The sequence below is a fragment of the Salvelinus alpinus genome, chromosome 16, assembly GCF_045679555.1.
Source record: "Salvelinus alpinus chromosome 16, SLU_Salpinus.1, whole genome shotgun sequence".
NCBI lineage: Eukaryota > Metazoa > Chordata > Actinopteri > Salmoniformes > Salmonidae > Salvelinus > Salvelinus alpinus.
In genome coordinates, this window is record NC_092101.1 from 48,497,454 (window position 1) to 48,514,378 (window position 16,925).

General features: G+C 45.8%; 1 protein-coding gene across 5 annotated transcripts in view; it reads left to right on the forward strand.

Moving 5' to 3' along the window:
* The window catches only part of rxrgb (retinoid X receptor, gamma b), an 84,120-nt gene that overhangs the window by 11,796 nt on the left and 55,399 nt on the right, over positions 1 to 16,925 (forward strand). For 2 of the 5 annotated variants that reach the window (XM_071346497.1, XM_071346498.1), the window contains exons 1-2: positions 11,207 to 11,304; positions 12,039 to 12,193. The exons of 2 other annotated variants lie outside the window; for them this stretch is intronic. In XM_071346497.1, the coding sequence (XP_071202598.1) occupies positions 11,222 to 11,304; positions 12,039 to 12,193 (238 nt within the window). In that variant the 5' untranslated portion in view covers positions 11,207 to 11,221. Of the gene's footprint in view, positions 1 to 10,870; positions 10,973 to 11,206; positions 11,305 to 12,038; positions 12,194 to 16,925 lie in introns of those variants that run through there. One more of the 5 variants, XM_071346499.1, reaches the window with a different exon arrangement.

Below are 16,925 nucleotides of genomic sequence, written 5' to 3' on the forward strand. Positions count from 1 at the left end.
GAAAGTTGATATGAAAACCAATAGAGCAGGAGAGAAACGGCAGAACGGTGGGTCAAGTAGGGAAGTAAATGGAAACCCATTTGCCAAAATTATCTAATTACTCCCGTCTATACATAAATACATAAAATTATTCAAAACACTTCACCAGAAAGCATGGCTTAGCCACAGAGAAATCAAGGATCCTTAGCTTCTTTAAAAAAAATTGCTTTGTATTGTTTCAGATCACAAGCTCGTAGGCTTATGCCTGTTTGGGAAGCCCTCAGTTTGGTCAGCGCACGTGGCAATAGGCCTAGCTGATTATTGACAGGCTGCTGTCAGTGAAATGCATCTAAAATATATGTGAAGATAATGTGTCTTGAGTAGAATTTTAAATGTTGAGACAAGAAGAAGGGGAGGGGTGTGTGGTGAAGATATAGACTAGTCTCTCTCCAGAATGGCTCAGAAGGGGAGGGGTGTGTGGTGAAGATATAGGCTCGTCTCTCTCCAGAATGGCTCAGAAGGGGAGGGGTGTGTGGTGAAGATATAGGCTCGTCTCTCTCCAGAATGGCTCAGAAGGGGAGGGGGGTGTGGTGAAGATATAGGCTCGTCTCTCTCCAGAATGGCTCAGAAGGGGAGGGGTGTGTGGTGAAGATATAGACTAGTCTCTCTCCAGAATGGCTCAGAAGGGGAGGGGTGTGTGGTGAAGATATAGACTAGTGTCTCTCCAGAATGGCTCAGAAGGGGAGGGGTGTATGGTAAAGATATAGACTAGTCTCTCTCCAGAATGGCTCAGAAGGGGAGGGGTGTGTGGTGAAGATATAGGCTCGTCTCTCTCCAGAATGGCTCAGCTGTCTACCTCCAATTCTTGCACATTCGTTGTGTAAATTGTTTTCCCTTATATTTGTTATTTGAATCAATTCCCCATTACATACACCTTAGTCAAACACATTTAAACTATAGTTTTTCACAATTCCTGACATTTAATCCTAGTAAAAATTCCCTGTTTTAGGTCAGTTAGGATCACCACTTTATTTTAAGAATGTGAAATGTCAGAATAATAGCATAGAGAATGATTTATTTCTGAATTTTGGCCCATTCCTCCTGACAGAGCTGGTGTAACCGAGTCAGGTTTGTAGGCCTCCTTGCTCGCACACGCTTTTTCAGTTCTGCCCACAAATTTTCTATGGGATTGAGGTCAGGGCTTTGTGATGGCCACTCCAATACCTTGACTTTGTTGTCCTTAAGCCATTTTGCCACAACTTTGGAAGTATGCTTGGGGTCATTGTTCATTTGGAAGACCCATTTGCGACCAAGCTTTAACTTCCTGACTGATGTCTTGAGATGTTGCTTCAATATATCCACATAATTTCCCCGCCTCATGATGCCATCTATTTTGTAAAGTGCACCAGTCCCTCCTGCAGCAAAGCACCCCCACAGCATGATGCTGCCACCCAATGCTTCACGGTTGGGATGGTGTTCTTCGGCTTGCAAGCCTCCCCCTTTTTCCTCCAAACATAACGATGGTCATTATGGCCAAACAGTTCTATTTTTGTTTCATCAGACCAGAGGACATTTCTCCAAAAAGTACGATCTTTGTCCCCATGTGCAGTTGCAAACCGCAGTCTGGCTTTTTTATGGCAGTTTTGGAGCAGTGGCTTCTTCCTTGCTGAGCGGCCTTTCAGGTTATGTCGATATAGGTCTCGTTTTACTGTGGATATAGATACTTCTATACCTGTTTCTTCCAGCATCTTCACAAGATCCTTTGCTGTTGTTCTGGGATTGATTTGTACTTTTCTCACCAAAGTACGTTCATCTCCAGGAGACAGAACGCATCTCCTTCCAGAGCGGTATGACGGCTGCGTGGTCCCATGGTGTTTATACTTGCGTACTATTGTTTGTACAGATGAATGTGGTACCTTCAGGTGTTTGGAAATTTGTCCCAAGGATGAACCAGACTTGTGGAGGTCTAAAAAAATGTTTATGAGGTCTTGGCTGATTTCTTTTGATTTTCCAATGAAAATGTTTCAAGCAAAGAGGCACTGAGTTTGAAGGTAGGCCTTGAAATACATCCACAGGTACACCTCCAATTGACTGAAATTATGTCAATTAGCCTATCAGAAACTTCTAAAGCCATGACATCCTTTTCTGGAATTTTCCAAGCTGTTTAAAGGCACAGTCAACTTAGTGTATGTAAACTTCTAACTCACTGGAATTGTGATAGAGTGAATTATAAGTGAAATAATCTGTCTGTAAACAATTGTTGGAAAAATGACTTGTGTCATGCACAAAGTAGATGTCCTAACCGACTTGCCAAAACTATAGTTTGTTAACAAGAAATTAGTGGAGTGGTTGAAAAACAAGTTTTAAGAACTCCAACATAAGTGTATGTAAACTTCCGACTTCAACTGTATGTGCGTCATGAGCGTGCTTCTGGTTTCTCTGTTCTGATCGTGTTGAGGGAGAATGCTTCTGGTTTCTCTGTTCTGATCGTGTTGAGGGAGCGTGCATCTGGATTCTCTGTTCTGATCGTGTTGAGGGAGCGTGCTTCTGGTTTCTCTGTTCTGATCGTGTTGAGGGAGCGTGCTTCTGGTTTCTCTGTTCTGATCGTGTTGAGGGAGCGTGCTTCTGGTTTCTCTGTTCTGATCGTGTTGAGGGAGCGTGCTTCTGGTTTCTCTGTTCTGATCGTGTTGAGGGAGCGTGCTTCTGGTTTCTCTGTTCTGATCGTGTTGAGGGAGCGTGCTTCTGGTTTCTCTGTTCTGATCGTGTTGAGGGAGCGTGCTTCTGGTTTCTCTGTTCTGATCGTGTTGAGGGAGCGTGCATCTGGATTCTCTGTTCTGATCGTGTTGAGGGAGCGTGCTTCTGGTTTCTCTGTTCTGATCGTGTTGAGGGAGCGTGCTTCTGGTTTCTCTGTTCTGATCGTGTTGAGGGAGGGTGCTTCTGGTTCCTCTGTTCTGATCGTGTTGAGGGAGCGTGCATCTGGTTTCTCTGTTCTGATCGTGTTGAGGGAGCGTGCATCTGGTTTCTCTGTTCTGATCGTGTTGAGGGAGCGTGCTTCTGGTTTCTCTGTTCTGATCGTGTTGAGGGAGCGTGCGTCTGGTTTCTCTGTTCTGATCGTGTTGAGGGAGCGTGCGTCTGGTTTCTCTGTTCTGATCGTGTTGAGGGAGCGTGCTTCTGGTTTCTCTGTTCTGATCGTGTTGAGGGAGCGTGCTTCTGGTTTCTCTGTTCTGATCGTGTTGAGGGAGCGTGCTTCTGGTTTCTCTGTTCTGATCGTGTTGAGGGAGCGTGCTTCTGGTTTCTCTGTTCTGATCGTGTTGAGGGAGCGTGCTTCTGGTTTCTCTGTTCTGATCGTGTTGAGGGAGCGTGCTTCTGGTTTCTCTGTTCTGATCGTGTTGAGGGAGCGTGCTTCTGGTTTCTCTGTTCTGATCGTGTTGAGGGAGCGTGCTTCTGGTTTCTCTGTTCTGATCGTGTTGAGGGAGCGTGCATCTGGATTCTCTGTTCTGATCGTGTTGAGGGAGCGTGCTTCTGGTTTCTCTGTTCTGATCGTGTTGAGGGAGCGTGCTTCTGGTTTCTCTGTTCTGATCGTGTTGAGGGAGCGTGCTTCTGGTTCCTCTGTTCTGATCGTGTTGAGGGAGCGTGCATCTGGTTTCTCTGTTCTGATCGTGTTGAGGGAGCGTGCATCTGGTTTCTCTGTTCTGATCGTGTTGAGGGAGCGTGCTTCTGGTTTCTCTGTTCTGATCGTGTTGAGGGAGCGTGCGTCTGGTTTCTCTGTTCTGATCGTGTTGAGGGAGCGTGCGTCTGGTTTCTCTGTTCTGATCGTGTTGAGGGAGCGTGCTTCTGGTTTCTCTGTTCTGATCGTGTTGAGGGAGCGTGCTTCTGGTTTCTCTGTTCTGATCGTGTTGAGGGAGCGTGCTTCTGGTTTCTCTGTTCTGATCGTGTTGAGGGAGCGTGCGTCTGGTTTCTCTGTTCTGATCGTGTTGAGGGAGCGTGCGTCTGGTTTCTCTGTTCTGATCGTGTTGAGGGAGCGTGCTTCTGGTTTCTCTGTTCTGATCGTGTTGAGGGAGCGTGCTTCTGGTTCCTCTGTTCTGATCGTGTTGAGGGAGCGTGCTTCTGGTTTCTCTGTTCTGATCGTGTTGAGGGAGCGTGCTTCTGGTTTCTCTGTTCTGATCGTGTTGAGGGAGCGTGCTTCTGGTTTCTCTGTTCTGATCGTGTTGAGGGAGCGTGCACGCCTGAGCATGTGTCTGGTTCCTCTGTTCTGATCGTGTTGAGGGAGTGTGCGCGCCTGAGCACGCATAGAAGTACCAGGCCTGCTGTGCGGAAATGTTGTTGTTGTTTTACATCCCTTGCGAATGATCATTTATTCAAACTATAGTTCCTCACACTAAGCTATTTGAAAAATCTTTCCAACAATCTCCCCCTCGATAATCACCAATCCCCAGTGTGAAAGAGCAATGGAAGTTATAATCCTACTGCTGCATTGGTTGACGGGCTATGAGTTCCATGCGCTGATTTTAATTCTGATTTTAATTTCTCATTTCTTTAGCCGCCGATGGATCACGGTGTATCAATGTGTCCATGTGGATGATCTCGCATGAATTGACTTTACTCCAGATTTTTATCATTTTAATTCGGATTTTTATGATTATCCACGTGACAATGATTTTGAGAAACGAAAACGTTGTTTTTGAAATGAAACCGTTCCATGAAAATGCACATATGAGAATCAGAAATGGAACGCAGAACGGTAGAAATTGTAGGATAAATTGTAAGCCTGAAACTCACGTGCCACCTATAAAGTCTTTATAAAAGAATTGCCTCCACGTTTCCATGGTCGGATTTTACCTTGAAGGCTACGTTGAAACAATGTAAGACATGCCTCATAATATGAAATATAACATTTAGGTTTCAAACAATTAAGTATGTTTTCAAAACGCGTTCTGCCTCCAGCTCACATTGTGAAGTGGTGGGTGAAGAGCTGATAGCCTGTCGCCTGCCCTTGATTGGTGAATGGGAGGTGTGCTTCAATTTCCAGTTGAGAAATAAACATAGTATCTTCTTTTAATCGTCCATGAAAACTGTTTTTAACACGCGATTGCATTTTAAATTGTTGCGCAACGAAAGCACATTTTACTCCAGCAGCAACCAGCTGCGGTGCCTCAGGAGAAATCCTGCTCAAAATAGGCTCTGTATGCTGTGCACATGTGATTCGTTGTGTTGTATAAATAAGATACATGATGACTAACGAAAATACACACAAGCCAATTTAATTTAATTTAAACATGACGGTCAAATGTACTTACATGGACTGGTATTTCCATCAATGAGTAAAAAGTATTATTTTGCAATGGCATTTTTTTTCTCCCGGTCATTATGGCCGGCAACAGATCAGGCAACAGTTTTATTTATCGGCTAAAAGCCATCAATTGCTGGCTAACAGAAACCCTGTGTGTGTGTGTTTTAGAGGAGTCTCAAGGGGGAGGTGTGGGGGTAAGAGGGAGGGGAGTGTTCTTTCAGCTAATTGTCAGTAATTACTCATTAGTGAAGAAGGTCAAAGTGTTGACGCTTTAATTCTTGCTTTAGTCAAACAACGTGCCTCTCTCCTCTGCCCATCCTCTCTGCTCTGCCCCTCCTCTCTCCTCCGCCCCTCCTCTCTCCTCTGCCCCTCCTCTCTCCTCTGCCCATCCTCTCTCCTCCGCCCCTCCTCTCTCCTCTGCCCCTCCTCTCTGCTCCGCCCCTCCTCTCTGCTCCGCCCCTCCTCTCTCCTCCGCCCCTCCTCTTTCCTCCGCCCCTCCTCTCTCCTCCGCCCCTCCTCTCTCCTCCGCCACTCCTCTCTCCTCCGCCCCTCCTCTCTCCTCCGCCCCTCCTCTCTGCTCCGCCCCTCCTCTCTGCACTGCCCCTCCTCTCTCCTCCGCCCCTCCTCTCTCCTCTGCCCCTCCTCTCTCCTCTGCCCCTCCCCTCTCCTCTGCCCCTCCTCTCTCCTCTGCCCCTCCTCTCTGCTCCGCCCCTCCTCTCTCTTCCGCCCCGCCTTTCTCCTCCGCCCCTCCTCTCTCCTCCGCCCCTCCTCTCTCCTCCGCCCCTCCTCTCTCCTCCGCCCCTCCTCTCTCCTCCGCCACTCCTCTCTCCTCCGCCCCTCCTCTCTCCTCCGCCCCTCCTCTCTGCTCTGCCCCTCCTCTCTGCACTGCCCCTCCTCTCTCCTCCACCACTCCTCTCTCCTCCGCCCATCCTCTCTCCTCCGCCCCTCCTCTCTCCTCCGCCCATCCTCTCTCCTCCGCCCCTCCTCTCTCCTCCGCCCATCCTCTCTCCTCCGCCCCTCCTCTCTCCTCCGCCCCTCCTCTCTCCTCCGCCCCTCCTCTCTCCTCCGCCCATCCTCTCTCCTCCGCCCCTCCTCTCTCCTCCGCCCCTCCTCTCTCCTCCGCCCCTCCTCTCTCCTCCGCCCCTCCTCTCTCCTCCGCCCCTCCTCTCTCCTCCGCCACTCCTCTCTCCTCCGCCCCTCCTCTCTCCTCCGCCCCTCCTCTCTCCTCCGCCCCTCCTCTCTGCTCTGCCCATCCTCTCTCCTCTGCCCCTCCTCTCTCCTCTGCCCCTCCTCTCTCCTCTGCCCCTCCTCTCTCCTCTGCCCCTCCTCTCTCCTCTGCCCATCCTCTCTCCTCTGCCCCTCCTCTCTGCTCTGCCCCTCCTCTCTGCTCTGCCCCTCCTCTCTGCTCTGCCCCTCCTCTCTGCTCTGCCCCTCCTCTCTCCTCTGCCCCTCCTCTCTCCTCTGCCCCTCCCCTCTGCTCTGCCCATCCTCTCTCCTCTGCCCCTCCCTCTGCTCTGCCCCTCCTCTCTGCTCTGCCCCTCCTCTCTGCTCTGCCCCTCCTCTCTGCTCTGCCCCTCCTCTCTGCTCTGCCCCTCCTCTCTGCTCTGCCCCTCCTCTCTCCTCTGCCCCTCTCTGCTCTGCCCCTCCTCTCTGCTCTGCCCCTCCTCTCTCCTCCGCCCCTCCTCTCTGCTCCGCCCCTCCTCTCTGCTCCGCCCCTCCTCTCTGCTCTGCCCCTCCTCTCTGCTCTGCCCCTCCTCTCTCCTCTGCCCCTCCTCTCTCCTCTGCCCCTCCTCTCTCCTCTGCCCCTCCTCTCTCCTCTGACCCTCCTCTCTGCTCTGCCCCTCCTCTCTGCTCTGCCCCTCCTCTCTGCTCTGCCCCTCCTCTCTGCTCTGCCCCTCCTCTCTGCTCTGCCCCTCCTCTCTGCTCTGCCCCTCCTCTCTGCTCTGCCCCTCCTCTCTCCTCTGCCCCTCCTCTCTCCTCTGCCCCTCCTCTCTGCTCTGCCCCTCCTCTCTCCTCTGCCCCTCCTCTCTGCTCTGCCCCTCCTCTCTGCTCTGCCCCTCTGCTCTGCCCATCCACTCTGCTCTGCCCCTCCTCTCTGCTCTGCCCCTCCTCTCTGCTCTGCCCCTCCTCTCTGCTCTGCCCCTCTGCTCTACACAGAACAGAATGCAGCTCCACATTTCTATTTTGAGGGCTCAGAGTGCCATGTCAGTCCAACCCATCACACTCACACAGACGCACGATCACACTCACACAGACGCACGATCACACTCACACAGATGCACGATCACACTCACACAGACGCATGGACAGACACAGACACATGCACGTACACACCCGTGCACACAGTTAAACACACACACACACACACACACACTGTACTGATTGCTTCACAGCTGACTGTCCTTTTCTAATTTTTTTTTAAATTTCTCTGGTATCTATTATCCCTGTCTGTCAGTCTTATCGTTTTTATTTGATTTCTCTGCTATCTATTATCCCTGTCTGTCAGTCTTATCGTTTTTATTTGATTTCTCTGCTATCTATTATCCCTGTCTGTCAGTCTTATCGTTTTTATTTGATTTCTCTGGTATCTATTATCCCTGTCTGTCAGTCTTATCGTTTTTATTTGATTTCTCTGCTATCTATTATCCCTGTCTGTCAGTCTTATCGTTTTTATTTGATTTCTCTGGTATCTATTATCCCTGTCTGTCAGTCTTATCGTTTTTATTTGATTTCTCTGCTATCTATTATCCCTGTCTGTCAGTCTTATCGTTTTTATTTTATTTCTCTGGTATCTATTATCCCTGTCTGTCAGTCTTATCGTTTTTATTTGATTTCTCTACTATCTATTATCCCTGTCTGTCAGTCTTATCATTTTTATTTTATTTCTCTGGTATCTATTATCCCTGTCTGTCAGTCTTATAATTTTTATTTTATTTCTCTGCTATCTATTATCCCTGTCTGTCAGTCTTATCATTTTTATTTTATTTCTCTGATATCTATTATCCCAGTCTGTCAGTCTTATCGTTTTTATTTGATTTCTCTGGTATCTATTATCCCTGTCTGTCAGTCTTATCATTTTTATTTTATTTCTCTGCTATCTATTATCCCTGTCTGTCAGTCTTATGGTTTTTATTTTATTTCTCTGGTATCTATTATCCCTGTCTGTCAGTCTTATCGTTTTTATTTGATTTCTCTGCTATCTATTATCCCTGTCTATCAAGTCTTCTCTGTTTTTTTATTTCTCTGCTATCTATTCCCCCTGTCTGTCAGTTATTTTCCTTGAAAACACACAGGGGTACAAAAGATGTCACATGTTTGAGTCCTCCTCCCTGCCAAAATACACAGTGTTCACAGTGTCTAGCCAGCGGTATTAGAGAACATGGAGAGAGGGAGGTATTAAAACTAAACTGCCTCCTCCTCGTACCTCAGGGACAGAGGGAGGTAAGAAAACTAAACTGCCTCCTCCTCGTACCTCAGGGACAGAGGGAGGTAAGAAAACTAAACTGCCTCCTCCTCGTACCTCAGGGACAGAGGGAGGTATTAAAACTAAACTGCCTCCTCCTCGTACCTCAGGGACAGAGGGAGGTATGAAAACTAAACTGCCTCCTCCTCGTACCTCAGGGACAGAGGGAGGTATTAAAACTAAACTGCCTCCTCCTCGTACCTCAGGGACAGAGGGAGGTATGAAAACTAAACTGCCTCCTCCTCGTACCTCAGGGACAGAGGGAGGTAGGAAAACTAAACTGCCTCCTCCTCGTACCTCAGGGACAGAGGGAGGTATGAAAACTAAACTGCCTCCTCCTCGTACCTCAGGGACAGAGGGAGGTAAGAAAACTAAACTGCCTCCTCCTCGTACCTCAGGGACAGAGGGAGGTAAGAAAACTAAACTGCCTCCTCCTCGTACCTCAGGGACAGAGGGAGGTATTAAAACTAAACTGCCTCCTCCTCGTACCTCAGGGACAGAGGGAGGTATGAAAACTAAACTGCCTCCTCCTCGTACCTCAGGGACAGAGGGAGGTAAGAAAACTAAACTGCCTCCTCCTCGTACCTCAGGGACAGAGGGAGGTATTAAAACTAAACTGCCTCCTCCTCGTACCTCAGGGACAGAGGGAGGTAAGAACTAAACTGCCTCCTCCTCGTACCTCAGGGACAGAGGGAGGTAAGAAAACTAAACTGCCTCCTCCTCGTACCTCAGGGACAGAGGGAGGTATGAAAACTAAACTGCCTCCTCCTCGTACCTCAGGGACAGAGGGAGGTAAGAAAACTAAACTGCCTCCTCCTCGTACCTCAGGGACAGAGGGAGGTAAGAAAACTAAACTGCCTCCTCCTCGTACCTCAGGGACAGAGGGAGGTATTAAAACTAAACTGCCTCCTCCTCGTACCTCAGGGACAGAGGGAGGTATTAAAACTAAACTGCCTCCTCCTCGTACCTCAGGGACAGAGGGAGGTATGAAAACTAAACTGCCTCCTCCTCGTACCTCAGGGACAGAGGGAGGTAAGAAAACTAAACTGCCTCCTCCTCGTACCTCAGGGACAGAGGGAGGTAAGAACTAAACTGCCTCCTCCTCGTACCTCAGGGACAGAGGGAGGTAAGAAAACTAAACTGCCTCCTCCTCGTACCTCAGGGACAGAGGGAGGTAAGAACTAAACTGCCTCCTCCTCGTACCTCAGGGACAGAGGGAGGTAAGAAAACTAAACTGCCTCCTCCTCGTACCTCAGGGACAGAGGGAGGTAAGAAAACTAAACTGCCTCCTCCTCGTACCTCAGGGACAGAGGGAGGTATTAAAACTAAACTGCCTCCTCCTCGTACCTCAGGGACAGAGGGAGGTAAGAAAACTAAACTGCCTCCTCCTCGTACCTCAGGGACAGAGGGAGGTATGAAAACTAAACTGCCTCCTCCTCGTACCTCAGGGACAGAGGGAGGTAAGAAAACTAAACTGCCTCCTCCTCGTACCTCAGGGACAGAGGGAGGTATGAAAACTAAACTGCCTCCTCCTCGTACCTCAGGGACAGAGGGAGGTAAGAACTAAACTGCCTCCTCCTCGTACCTCAGGGACAGATGGAGGTAAGAAAACTAAACTGCCTCCTCCTCGTACCTCAGGGACAGAGGGAGGTATGAAAACTAAACTGCCTCCTCCTCGTACCTCAGGGACAGAGGGAGGTAAGAAAACTAAACTGCCTCCTCCTCGTACCTCAGGGACAGAGGGAGGTAAGAAAACTAAACTGCCTCCTCCTCGTACCTCAGGGACAGAGGGAGGTAAGAAAACTAAACTGCCTCCTCCTCGTACCTCAGGGACAGAGGGAGGTAAGAAAACTAAACTGCCTCCTCCTCGTACCTCAGGGACAGAGGGAGGTAAGAAAACTAAACTGCCTCCTCCTCGTACCTCAGGGACAGAGGGAGGTATTAAAACTAAACTGCCTCCTCCTCGTACCTCAGGGACAGAGGGAGGTATTAAAACTAAACTGCCTCCTCCTCGTACCTCAGGGACAGAGGGAGGTAAGAAAACTAAACTGCCTCCTCCTCGTACCTCAGGGACAGAGGGAGGTATTAAAACTAAACTGCCTCCTCCTCGTACCTCAGGGACAGAGGGAGGTAAGAAAACTAAACTGCCTCCTCCTCGTACCTCAGGGACAGAGGGAGGTATTAAAACTAAACTGCCTCCTCCTCGTACCTCCTCAGATCAACTTGAAGTAAAAGCCTATGTGAGTCAGCTTCTTCTGTCAGTGCTTTTAGGGAAACACACACACACACACACACACACACACACACACACACACACACACACACACACACACACACACACACACACACACACACACACACACACACACACACACACATCATTATTACCCTAAAAGCTTTGTTTTGAATTAAAGGTTTCATTTGGCCAATGAGGAAACACATTAGTGAGGTGTACCACACATTAACCAATCAATGTGCAACATGTCTTTATGAATGCTAATTATGTCTTTCAGGGCGATGTGTTTTATGTGGGCCATCGCTTATTATTCCAACTCCACGTGAATTTGAAGAGGTGTGTATTATTCGAGCTGTTCCCTGAAGACTTGTTGGGTGTAATAGACTGGTATGAAAGCTGCTCCGGTCTCTACTCTATAGGGAGCAGAGCCTCCAGGCATGCTAGCTTAACTTCACTGTCAGTCAGGTGCTATGGGCCGCTGAAGGAATTCATTCATTGTAGTTGATTTTCAGTGTGTGTTCCTTTAAATGTCTTGGTCTTGGGTCTTGTTTTGAGTGCACACATTTCGCTCTAGGTCCGTACTGTTTTCTGCACCGAGACACATACATGGGAATAGACAGTTCCAGGAATGCAAGGCTTGTTAGACGACACGCACATACACACTCGTGCACGCGCACACACACACACACCCCATGCTGGACTCTTTTGGCTCTAAGGCACGGAGTGGCAGGGACACACACACAGGCGACGTGCAGTGTGCCAACACCACGCTAACAGGCATGTATGCTGCCCTAATTACAAAAAAAGGCATCCTGGGAATTTACGGACGTGCCTAAAGAAGAGAGGAGAGAGAAATGAGAGATCCTCCTTTCAGATATAGATATAGATATAGAGGGGAGGAATTCTGGAGTTAAACGAGTTGATCCACTACTGCAAACGGTTCCTCTGGGATTGATCAGAGAATAATCTGGTTAATCCCATAAACCACGTGGGTGGACTTTGCCTCTCTCCCTCCTTTTCCCTTCGTCCCTCCCTCTCTGTCCTCTCGTCTCTCTCTCCTGTCGGAGCAGGAGTCAGAGTACGTCCTCTCCAGCTGCTAGGGAGGTTCTGTTCTCTGGCAAGGTGGTTCGGCTGGCACCCCTCTCCACCCCCTCTGGAGCCATGTGGCACCCTAAGGCATCAGTCTCATCTGGAAGCCCCATAAGGGACCTGGGTTATATGCACTGTGAGTACTGCAGGACTGGGACAGAAGGGAGCTGGGTTATATGCACTGTGAGTACTGCAGGACTGGGACAGAAGGGAGCTGGGTTATATGCACTGTGAGTACTGCAGGACTGGGACAGAAGGGAGCTGGGTTACATGCACTGTGAGTACTGCAGGACTGGGACAGAAGGGAACTGGGTTATATGCACTGTGAGTACTGCAGGACTGGGACAGAAGGGAGCTGGGGTATATGCACTGTGAGTACTGCAGGACTGGGACAGAAGGGAGCTGGGTTATATGCACTGTGAGTACTGCAGGACTGGGACAGAAGGGAGCTGGGTTATATGCACTGTGAGTACTGCAGGACTGGGACAGAAGGGAGCTGGGTTATATGCACTGTGAGTACTGCAGGACTGGGACAGAAGGGAGCTGGGTTATATGCACTGTGAGTACTGCAGGACTGGGACAGAAGGGAGCTGGGGTATATGCACTGTGAGTACTGCAGGACTGGGACAGAAGGGAGCTGGGTTATATGCACTGTGAGTACTGCAGGACTGGGACACTAACGAACATACTCCTAAGAGTAAATATCATGGATCAGGGAGGTGAATAGTAAAGACCATAGATCAGGGAGGTGAATAGTAAAGACCATGGATCAGGGACGTGAATAGTAAAGACCATGGATCAGGGAGGTGAATAGTAAAGATCATGGATCAGGGAGGTGAATAGTAAATGTCATAGATCAGGGAGGTGAATAGTAAACACCATGGATCAGGGAGGTGAATAGTAAAAACTGTGGACCACGTCGGTGAATAGTAAACACCATGGATCAGGGAGGTGAATAGTACAAATCATGGACCAGGGAGGTGAATAGTAAAGATCATGGATCAGGGAGGTGAATAGTAAAAACTGTGGACCACGTCGGTGAATAGTAAAGATCATAGATCAGGGAGGTGAATAGTAAAGACCATAGATCAGGAGGGTGAATAGTAAAGAATCCATGGATCAGGAGGGTGAATAGTAAAGATCATGGATCAGGGAGGTGAATAGTAAAGACCATAGATCAGGAGGGTGAATAGTAAAGATCATGGATCAGGAGGGTGAATAGTAAAGATCAGAGATCAGGGAGGTGAATAGTAAAGATCATGGATCAGGGAGGTGAATATTAAAGATCATAGATCAGGGAGGTGAATAGTAAAATCATGGATCAGGGAGGTGAATAGTAAAGATCATGGATCAGGGAGGTGAATATTAAAGATCATAGATCAGGGAGGTGAATAGTAAAATCATGGATCAGGGAGGTGAATAGTAAAGATCATGGATCAGGTAGGTGAATAGTAAAGATCATGGATCAGGGAGGTGAATAGTAAAGATCATGGATCAGGGAGGTGAATAGTAAAGATCATGGATCAGGGAGGTGAATAGTAAAGATCATGGATCAGGGAGGTGAATAGTAAAGATCATGGATCAGGGAGGTGAATAGTAAAGATCATGGATCAGGGAGGTGAATAGTAAAGATCATGGATCAGGGAGGTGAATAGTAAAGATCATGGATCAGGGAGGTGAATTTATTCAGGCATTCAGTGGCAGTGCAGAGGGGATCTATAGGAGTGTGTGTGTGGTTTATAGTGTGTGTGTGTGTGTGTGTGTGTGTGTGTGTGTGTGTGTGTGTGTGTGTGTGTGTGTGTGTGTGTGTGTGTGTGTGTGTGTGTGTGTGTGTGGTTTATAGTGTGTGTGTGTGTGTGGTTTATAGTGTGTGTGTGTGTGTGTGTGTGTGTGTGTGTGTGTGTGTGTGTGTGTGTGTGTGTGTGTGTGTGTGTGTGTGTGTGTGTGTGTGTGTGTGTGTTTGGTAACACGTATGCAACACTGCAAAGTCCTGAAAATGTTGTTTTCAAAAGGGGTTAAAGACACTGTCTTTAAACTGTCTTTTTGTATTCAGTGTCGTTTTATGGGCTGCTGTTTTTTTTGTTTATAGTGTGATCTTTTGCTACTTACCCAGAGTCCGATGAAGTCATGGATATGTCTCTGTCTATCCCTTTAAGCATCTGGATAGATGCGTTCCTCTGTTCTGAGCTTTGTTTTCATTTGATGAGTTGCTTTACTGCAGTATGTTGGGTGGTTATTTTGTAATATGTGCTTTATGGTATGTGAGGGCTGTTTATAGACTTGTGGTTTATGATACTGTTTGAATTGGCTGATAGCTGTTACTGTAAGTCAGAATGTGGGCTGTAAGTGTTACAATGTAGAGCGGGTTTGGGGGGGGGGCGGTCAGGGGGCTCCTATAAGGGGGAACAGAATGGGCCTTTTCTGTGTCTTGGTTTAGATTAATGAAGTATGTGTCTTGGTTTAGATTAATGAAGTATGTGTCTTGGTTTAAATTAATGAAGTATCTGTCTTGGTTTAGATTAATGAAGTATCTGTCTTGGTTTAGATTAATGAAGTATCTGTCTTGGTTTAGATTAATGAAGTATCTGTCTTGGTTTAGATTAAGGAAGTATGTGTCTTGGTTTAGATTAAGGAAGTATGTGTCTTGGTTTAGATTAATGAAGTATGTGTCGTGGTTTAGATCAATGAAGTATCTGTCTTGGTTTAGATTAATGAAGTATGTGTCTTGGTTTAGATTAAGGAAGTATATGTCTTGGTTTAGATTAATGAAGTATCTGTCTTGGTTTAGATTAATGAAGTATCTGTCTTGGTTTAGATTAATGAAGTATGTGTCTTGGTTTAGATTAATGAAGTATGTGTCTTGGTTTAGATTAATGAAGTATGTGTCTTGGTTTAGATTAATAAAGTATGTGTCTTGGTTTAGATTAATGAAGTATGTGTCTTGGTTTAGATTAATGAAGTATGTGTCTTGGTTTAGATTAATGAAGTATGTGTCTTGGTTTAGATCAATTAAGTATGTGTCTTGGTTTAGATTAATGAAGTATGTGTCTTGGTTTAGATTAATGAAGTATGTGTCTTGGTTTAGATTAATGAAGTATCTGTCTTGGTTTAGATTAATGAAGTATCTGTCTTGGTTTAGATTAATGAAGTATGTGTCTTGGTTTAGATTAATGAAGTATGTGTCTTGGTTTAGATTAATGAAGTATGTGTCTTGGTTTAGATTAATGAAGTATCTGTCTTGGTTTAGATTAATGAAGTATGTGTCTTGGTTTAGATTAATGAAGTATGTGTCTTGGTTTAGATTAATGAAGTATGTGTCGTGGTTTAGATCAATGAAGTATCTGTCTTGGTTTAGATTAATGAAGTATGTGTCTTGGTTTAGATTAAGGAAGTATGTGTCTTGGTTTAGATTAATGAAGTATCTGTCTTGGTTTAGATTAATGAAGTATCTGTCTTGGTTTAGATTAATGAAGTATGTGTCTTGGTTTAGATTAATGAAGTATGTGTCTTGGTTTAGATTAATGAAGTATGTGTCTTGGTTTAGATTAATAAAGTATGTGTCTTGGTTTAGATTAATGAAGTATCTGTCTTGGTTTAGATTAATGAAGTATCTGTCTTGGTTTAGATTAATGAAGTATCTGTCTTGGTTTAGATTAATGAAGTATCTGTCTTGGTTTAGATTAAGGAAGTATGTGTCTTGGTTTAGATTAAGGAAGTATGTGTCTTGGTTTAGATTAATGAAGTATGTGTCGTGGTTTAGATCAATGAAGTATCTGTCTTGGTTTAGATTAATGAAGTATGTGTCTTGGTTTAGATTAAGGAAGTATATGTCTTGGTTTAGATTAATTAAGTATCTGTCTTGGTTTAGATTAATGAAGTATCTGTCTTGGTTTAGATTAATGAAGTATGTGTCTTGGTTTAGATTAATGAAGTATGTGTCTTGGTTTAGATTAATGAAGTATGTGTCTTGGTTTAGATTAATAAAGTATGTGTCTTGGTTTAGATTAATGAAGTATGTGTCTTGGTTTAGATTAATGAAGTATGTGTCTTGGTTTAGATTAATGAAGTATGTGTCTTGGTTTAGATCAATTAAGTATGTGTCTTGGTTTAGATTAATGAAGTATGTGTCTTGGTTTAGATTAATGAAGTATGTGTCTTGGTTTAGATTAATGAAGTATCTGTCTTGGTTTAGATTAATGAAGTATCTGTCTTGGTTTAGATTAATGAAGTATCTGTCTTGGTTTAGATTAATGAAGTATGTGTCTTGGTTTAGATTAATGAAGTATGTGTCTTGGTTTAGATTAATGAAGTATGTGTCTTGGTTTAGATTAATGAAGTATCTGTCTTGGTTTAGATTAATGAAGTATGTGTCTTGGTTTAGATTAATGAAGTATGTGTCTTGGTTTAGATTAATGAAGTATGTGTCGTGGTTTAGATCAATTAAGTATCTGTCTTGGTTTAGATCAATGAAGTATCTGTCTTGGTTTAGATTAATGAAGTATCTGTCTTGGTATAGATTAATGAAGTATCTGTCTTGGTTTAGATCAATGAAGTATGTGTCTTGGTATAGATTAATGAAGTATCTGTCTTGGTTTAGATCAATGAAGTATCTGTCTTGGTTTAGATCAATGAAGTATCTGTCTTGGTTTAGATCAATGAAGTATCTGTCTTGGTTTAGATTAATGAAGTATGTGTCTTGGTTTAGATCAATGAAGTATGTGTCTTGGTATAGATTAATGAAGTATGTGTCTTGGTATAGATTAATTAAGTATCTGTCTTGGTTTAGATCAATGAAGTATGTGTCTTGGTATAGATTAATGAAGTATGTGTCTTGGTATAGATTAATGAAGTATGTGTCTTGGTTTAGA